The sequence below is a fragment of the Penaeus japonicus genome, unplaced genomic scaffold (genome assembly GCF_977035675.1).
Source record: "Penaeus japonicus unplaced genomic scaffold, GWHDUDI00000001_assembly GWHDUDI00000031, whole genome shotgun sequence".
Classification (NCBI taxonomy): Eukaryota; Metazoa; Arthropoda; class Malacostraca; order Decapoda; family Penaeidae; genus Penaeus; species Penaeus japonicus.
Window position 1 is genome coordinate 9,027,255 of NW_028234433.1, and position 7,500 is coordinate 9,034,754.

At 34.6% G+C, this 7,500-nt stretch overlaps 1 protein-coding gene across 2 annotated transcripts in view; it reads left to right on the top strand.

Moving 5' to 3' along the window:
- Positions 1 to 7,500, top strand: part of LOC122246465 (uncharacterized) — a 15,903-nt gene that overhangs the window by 991 nt on the left and 7,412 nt on the right. The window contains exons 3-6 of one of the 2 annotated variants that reach the window (XM_043005044.2): positions 345 to 445; positions 1,101 to 1,250; positions 4,710 to 4,802; positions 7,347 to 7,451. In XM_043005044.2, coding sequence (XP_042860978.2) covers positions 345 to 445; positions 1,101 to 1,250; positions 4,710 to 4,802; positions 7,347 to 7,451 — 449 coding nt within the window. The remainder of the gene's footprint in view (positions 1 to 344; positions 446 to 1,100; positions 1,251 to 4,709; positions 4,803 to 7,346; positions 7,452 to 7,500) is intronic. The other variant, XM_043005046.2, reaches the window with a different exon arrangement.

Below are 7,500 nucleotides of genomic sequence, written 5' to 3' on the forward strand. Positions count from 1 at the left end.
TTAATGATAAATATTTGTCCTTCATAACTATTTCTTGTCATGGACTGATGATAAGGGAGTCTGTTCTATGCATTTGAAGAATCTGATGTGTCTATGGCATTGATAGAAATGTTAGTGAACTCACCATAACATTTAACATTTCTAAGATTTCCAGATTCATTGTGCTCAGAAGAAATATTTAAATACTAATTCCTTGTGTAAGCTGAAGAAAGTCTCTTTCTCTGCAGTTGAACTGATGTCTAATGCATATATAGAAATTTACCAATAGATGTACAAAGGTTGATGATGGAAGAAACCTTTCTCTAGCTTGTCACAGAAGCCTGATACATGACATCATCTTTCAGAGAGGAAAGTTAAAATAACAGAGAAACGTAGAGAGACCATCACGTCCAAGGGGTTTCATGACTTATCCTCGTCCATCAACAGCTTGGATGACCATTTCCAGGTAGGTGCTGTTTGATTCATTTGTTCATGTATTATTGATATGTTAGTGGATGAGTAGTGATAGTGTCGGGGGAGATTTATCTTTTATCTTGTTTCATGTGATATCAGGCTGGTCTGTGTTTACATTACACAATAGATTTTTTTTCTTTTCTTTTGTTTCTATTGATTCTTGTTGACTTTATAGAACAGATACTTTAACTTTTTATTTATATATTATCAAATATATTTGTGTTATCAGTGTTGGTCATATTTTATCTATTTTAACTGATGTATTATTAAGCTGATCTATTTTAGCATTTAGAACAGTATTTTGTCTTCTGATTAATGATTTAAAACTTGTCTGTGTCACTTTTACAGACCCTTTTGATTGATTAATTGATGATCTGTGTCAATATTGTAGGATAGATATATTTCCATGTTGGTTAACACTGATACAGATCACTTTACTAATTTGTTACAAAAATTGAACTTGTAGATTGATTTGATAATAAAGGAATTCTCACTGTAACATTGATATGAACTGCTTTAATCATTTATTTGATAATCTACATTCTAACATTTTTGCAGACTTCCATGATAATAGGTTAATACTCATACAGATTATTATGACAGCGTTTTTAAGCTCAAATTTTTAAAGATTTACACCATGTCAACAGGCAGGTCTTCAGGAGGTCCGCAACAACTTGGCCAACATTCACCAGGAGAGAACTACACTGACGGAACACTTGCGCAGTGTCTCGGAAAAGCTGGCCGAGGTCTCAGGAGAGAAAAATGAATGTCAACAAGTAATCACAGATCTCCAGCAAGTAAGAGATATTTGTTAATTCATTAATTAATGTTGTTATTATTATTGGCATTGTTGTTATTATTGTTTTTATTATTATTATTATCATTATATTATTTTGATATTGATATTGATAATAATGATATTATTATCATTTTTGTTCTTCTCCTTCTTCTTTGTCTGCTTCTTCTTCTGCTTCTCCTCCTTCGCCTTATCCTTCTTCTTCTTCTTCTTCTTCTTCTTCTTCTTCTTCTTCTTCTTTTTCTTCTCCTCCTCCTTCTTCTTCTTCTTATTATTATTATTGTTATTATTATTATTATTATTATTATTATTATTATTATTATTATGTTTATTATTATTTTTAGTATTACTGCTATTAGTTATTATTATTGCTGTTATTATTATTAATGTTGTTGATATTATTATTGTTATTGTTGTTGTTACTGTTATTGTTGTTGTTGTTATTGTTGTTCTTATTCTTCTTATCATTATTGTTGTAATTATCATTGTTATTGTTATTTTTATTGTTATATTTTTTTTATGATTATTTTTTCACTAGTTAACCTTTGTGGACAGGGGATAGATTCACTTGCCCAGTCTCCATTATCTCAGAGTGATGCAGTTTCACTCAGCACACCTTGACTTTTCCCACTCTCTTTTAGTCACTAATTGTTAGAGACATTTTTGTATTTTATTTTTTGTGTGTTTATTGTCAAATCACAGGCTCTATCATTGCTGCAGTTGAATAACTTGTAGTTTAGGATCCATATCAGCTCATTATTTCTTCATACTCGGTGTGATAAAAGTATTACCGTTATATGGTAGGATGAAAAGCAACTCTATTTTTCCGTCATAAATGAATAGAAAACATATAACCATTCACAATAAAGATAGCATGAAAAGAAACTTGTAATTATGACTGTGAGTGCCACAGTAAAAGGCTTCCCTATTAGCACAGGTGTACATTGTAGACATTGGGCATGTTTTAAGTCACCATCCTCCTCTCATTCTGCTTGCACATCCTTCATCTGTGGTACTTTAGAGCAAGAGGTCGGTAACTTGTTGTGTACCATTGCTCTATAAAGATAGTGCTTGCTAGAGACCATGGATGGGTGACATTTAAGGCTCTCTCTCCTGCAGGTGCTAGAAGAAAGTAGTGCCATCTGGTTTTGGATCTTAAGTGAAAACCATTTTGCTTAACCCAATAATGATGGCTGTCACATATATTTGACTTGATGAAAAGTTTGTAATGCCGGGTGTCAATGTGTATGTGATGTGGCATTGGCATCTCTTCACAGTCGAAGCATGCACACAGTCATGAAATATTTTGGCAATAATGGCGCTAGCTTCAGAACTACAGGGTTCCAAAGTCAGCTTAAATCCTTGTTTTATGATCGATTTATGGAAAAATGCCATTTAGGGTAGTTTGTGTTGCCCAGAAAAAACACTTTCCCCATCCCTGTAATTTTTAGCTGATGTCACTAGCATTGCATAACAACTGGTTTGGCCTCTATTTTGGTTGTTACCATTGCCATAGGGATAATATTACAGCAATTATAGTAATTATGACTGCAATTGTCATCATCACTCACTCATTACTCATAGCACAGTGATCCATGTACATCATGACACCTGTCGTCAAGCCAGAGCTTTTGTGTCATCTATGTTATGACACCTGAACACAGTGGGTTAGAAATTTTTTTACTTATATTCTTGTCAAACTTATTGACAAAATATTCCCTGTAACTGTGATTATTTTTAAGAATATAAAGATTATTAAGTTATTTCGAAACATTCCCAAAACATTTGTAATCTGAGGTGCAGTGATAATATTGCTTAATCATTTCTTTATTTTACAAATTAATTTACTCCTAGAATTGTTCAATGCATATGAAGATTACTCTTGCTTTGTTGGATTTAAATGATTTTAGTTTGTAACTTAGACACAAATCTTGTTGAAGATTAATTTGTTATTGAGTTAAAGTGATTAGTTTGTATATTTAGGATAGTCCTCCATGTAGCTAATTCACGACTGTTTCCCCAGATAAATTACCTGTATTATATGTGGGGAAAGATGGCAGTGCTTTATTGGTAGTGGCTGTTCATATTCTCTAATTTGTGTAACTTAATCTTGCTGTCTTGATTGTCGTCTGTCTATTTCTTTGTAAATACAATACTTTAGTATAGTTTGAAGGAGAGTGAATGTCTCTCATACAAATGTCAGAATTACTTCTTTGTATTGCACGGGACACTTAATGGATCCCTAATCAGCTTTGCTTTTGGTATATGGGATGTAGCTAAGTTGACAAGGAATGGTTAACTGGCCCAACTAATCTAGATCTGACTACAATGGCTAACATTTTCTTGATTTAAGTAAGTGTCAAAGGTTTTTCCCAGCATACTTTTTTACATTGCCCAACAAATATTCTCTAAAGACATTAATGAAAGCCTCCTTAAAAGTTTTTGTCTTCAGTGGACCCAAATAGAGACTGGAAAAAACAACATTCTCAAGTTGTCTACATGAAGGAGTTTACAAGGCAGTATAAGTTGTGTTCAGTATTGTTTTGAACTACCATAAATATTTGAGTTGAGAAAAAACTACCAAAGAAAGGACTACTGCACATCGAAAAGGATTTTGACAGATATTTAAAAAATTATCAGAAAATTAACAGAATTTAGTTATTTATATATTTTTGGTAATGATTTATAGCTTTATATGTTATGCTATTAGAAAGGTTTAATTGAGATACATGGTGAAGTTTAACTTATCTAAAAAAAAAAATAGCCAAAAAGAAGGAAAGAAGAAACTTTTAAAGCCAAAAATTGCTAAGGAATCATGTTGGCCAAGTGAATTTTCCATTACTCCTCTTTTGGATAATGTAGACCTGGACAGGCAGAAGCAGACAAACAGAAAGATGATGTCTTTTGTCAAGCAGGAACCATATCAGGTTCTTGTGTGATTAGGTTGGGTCTTCTTTATAATGTCATCCTTCTTCAGATTTAGTTGTACAAAATTAGGATTTTTGGATTGAAAGAAAGAGAGCAGGAAAGGTTGTAATGTGTTGCTCAAAGCTGACTTGCCCTGAAATAAAACCTATCTGTTTTGTGTCACAAGGCAAGCAAATCTATTCCTGTATGCAGTGGGTTAAACTACACCTTACTTTTCTGCTCTAATCTGACCAGGATCACTAGAATTAACTTTGTAATATTAGTTGAAACCTAATGTTATTTCATCATGTGTGGGAATTTTACTGTATGTTAAAATATTAACCCTTTGATGACAGTGTGTCACACCGGTGTGACACAGCTAAATGCCAAATGACGGGGGCAACACACCAGTTTGACGTTCCCGTTGCAATATTGCATAGGCCCGGCATAGGGGGTTCCACTTATCGCCGGCCCGTTGGGATTGGGTTAAGTTGAGAATTTAGATTTAGTGAAATAGATATTATAAAGGTTCAGCATTGGTTATGTCTTACAGGAAGTCTCAAACATCAGGAACCAGTTGACCAATGAGCAAAGGACTAATGCTGCACTGAGAAAAAGAATCCATGAAATGGAAAATGAAAATGAGGTAAGGCATGTCCTGGGCTTTGTTTTTGCACCTTAAGAATTTTGTTATCTGTATTTTTGGTTCTTGTTTTGTATCATTATCTCTTTTACTCTGATGATTTTTAATTCTTTTAAATGTTAGAATTTACAGAGTGTTTTCAGTTTACATGATGTGATATATCTCTTTTGGCTGTCTCTGCTCCAAACAGTCTCCCATCTCCATGAGTCAGAATTTATTATTTATTATTTATTTTTTATTATTTTCCAAGGTTGTATCAAGACATGTAATTGTGTTCTTTTTATATAGAAATTAGAAATTCTTGTATCCAATTGATTGTCAGTGGTTATTTACCATTATGTGTGCAGAATTGGTACATGGTTTGTAGAGATAAGGCACTTTGTCAAGCTCTGGTAGTGAGCAGGTTTAACTATTTTGCTTCTGTTTTCATGTTCAACATCACTTTTCTGGCCCTTATGCTGGTTTTTAGGTTTCACTGGATCAGTTTACACAGGTTATCCACTGCATCTGCTCAGATCATAATACAGAAAGTAGTGGTAAGGGGACTTGGCTGCTACTTAGGAACTATGCCCATGACCATCCACTTGCCATTCTTAACCCACACAGACATCTATGTGTATATGCCATACCGCGCGCAGGTTGCCGGAGGCCGGCGGGGTATTGTGCCAGCTATTCAATTGATTTAGGCCTAATAATTCGAACGCCCCGGCATTTGGACATTCTAGGCTAGAATTCCCCCGTCGGGAATGGGTTAAGGAATAACTGCATCTATCATGGGAAAAATGGGGGACATAAGCTAACTTGGTAGCAATATTTTACATATTGATTTATGAAGATCTTATTTTGAGGTGATAATTCAGTGGTTTCCAGACATTTGGTCTTAGGAAATATTTCTTTTAATAGGTGGGTTTGTGCCTTATTCATCCACATTTGTAATCCTTAACCCGAGAATGATAACATTAAATTCATGGAACATGAAGAGAAACATTGGATGTCTCAGATCCCTTTTTGGGAAAACAGAAACAGGAGCTTATACTCAGAATTCAATGAATCTAAAGAAATACAAATACAATGAAAGCAAAATAATTTATCTTTATATATTTTGTTATAGGAGTGACTTATAAACTAAATTCTGATATCTGGTACCAGTAAATTCCCCATTGGCTCATGCATACTGCTGGGTCTTCATAGTCTCAACTAGTGAAGAAAAAATGCTCTGGCTGGGAGACAAAAAGGGGTATTTCTTTTAGAGGCAGACATGGAAATACATGGACAGACATGCAATAATTTATGATGTCTCTCTTTGAAATGCACGCTAAATGATATTCAGACTGAATGAGGAGTCTGCAGCCACTGGGCCTTCTTTGTCAGCAGCACTGTTTGGCACTAGAAAGTGACAATCAATATATTGAAGGGTTTTGAAAGGATTAGAGATATTAACTTCTCTCCTATGACCTGATGACGAACCATGCCAAGAATAACATGTATCAAAGCCAGAGGATATGTCTGCCACCTGTCCCATCTGGTCATATGTTCAATATTAATTTTTTAGGAGTTGATAATAGCCATTGGTTGTGCCAGACCTAAAATGGATGGAGCTGACTTGCACTGCCTCACACCACTTGAGCATAACATGGACTGAGCATACCAGGTGGGACACTTAGGTTGTCATAAAACTAATTGTGTGGTAATGTGATCAAGTAGGCATTATTAACTATCACAGAAAACAGTTTTGTAGGAAAAATATCCTGATAGAATTAATCATGGTGACAAATAAAGTAAGAAGAAAAGTAATGAAACCTGAATCATGTTATGGTACAATTTCCTATTAAGATTTTAACACTGTGATTTTGCATTATTTTTGAGTTCTCTGTAGGTTTTAGTACTAGGGAGGGGGATCCACATCACATTTTGGAAACTTTTGATACAAAATGAAATTGGAAACAAAGGTTATTTATTGAGAATGGAAAAAAATGGTCATTTTGGGGTGTTCTGCCTCCCTTCACCACTTGATCAGGATATATCATGTTCTTGTGACATGCAACCAGGGATGGAAGCGAGTGAAAATCTGAAGTAATAGTGCCCTCATGTCATTTTCTGTTTTCCCCTTGGCTAGATGAAATCATAGCTGATTGTCAACTCTTACAATTAGATAAAGGACCTTTAAATCAGTCACTGAACTTTTTATGCTATTTTCAAAAGCTACCTATCTAATTTATATGCATTTGTTGCAGGAAGAATGTTCAATATAGACAAATGATGTTCAAAACAAAATCTTAATATCTTTCAGTATTGATATATTTCTTGGAGATGTGGCTCAGCACCAATATACTACTTTCTTTTGATGTTTCAATGTCTACTTTTGTTCAGTGTTTTAGGCTTGTTGATGTTGCTCTGAGGTTTACTTCCTTGTGGCTCTGTTTCTATTATGTGGATACAGGAGGTAGCCAGACTTTCTTGATACTAAAACACATGCTGATGACTCTTAATATCAAAACCTCATTCATGCAAGGCCTCTAAAACTGTTCCTTTTGTATTTTTCCATAGAGCCACATGGAAAGCATCGCCAGCCAGCTCCGTGATCGTCACCTGGCTCACAGAACGATTGTCAAGTGGAGACGGAAAGTGTTGGAGAGAGGTCACTACAGTGTGGTAAGTAATTCATATGCTGATTGATGTAGCTGCATCTGATATGGTTTCC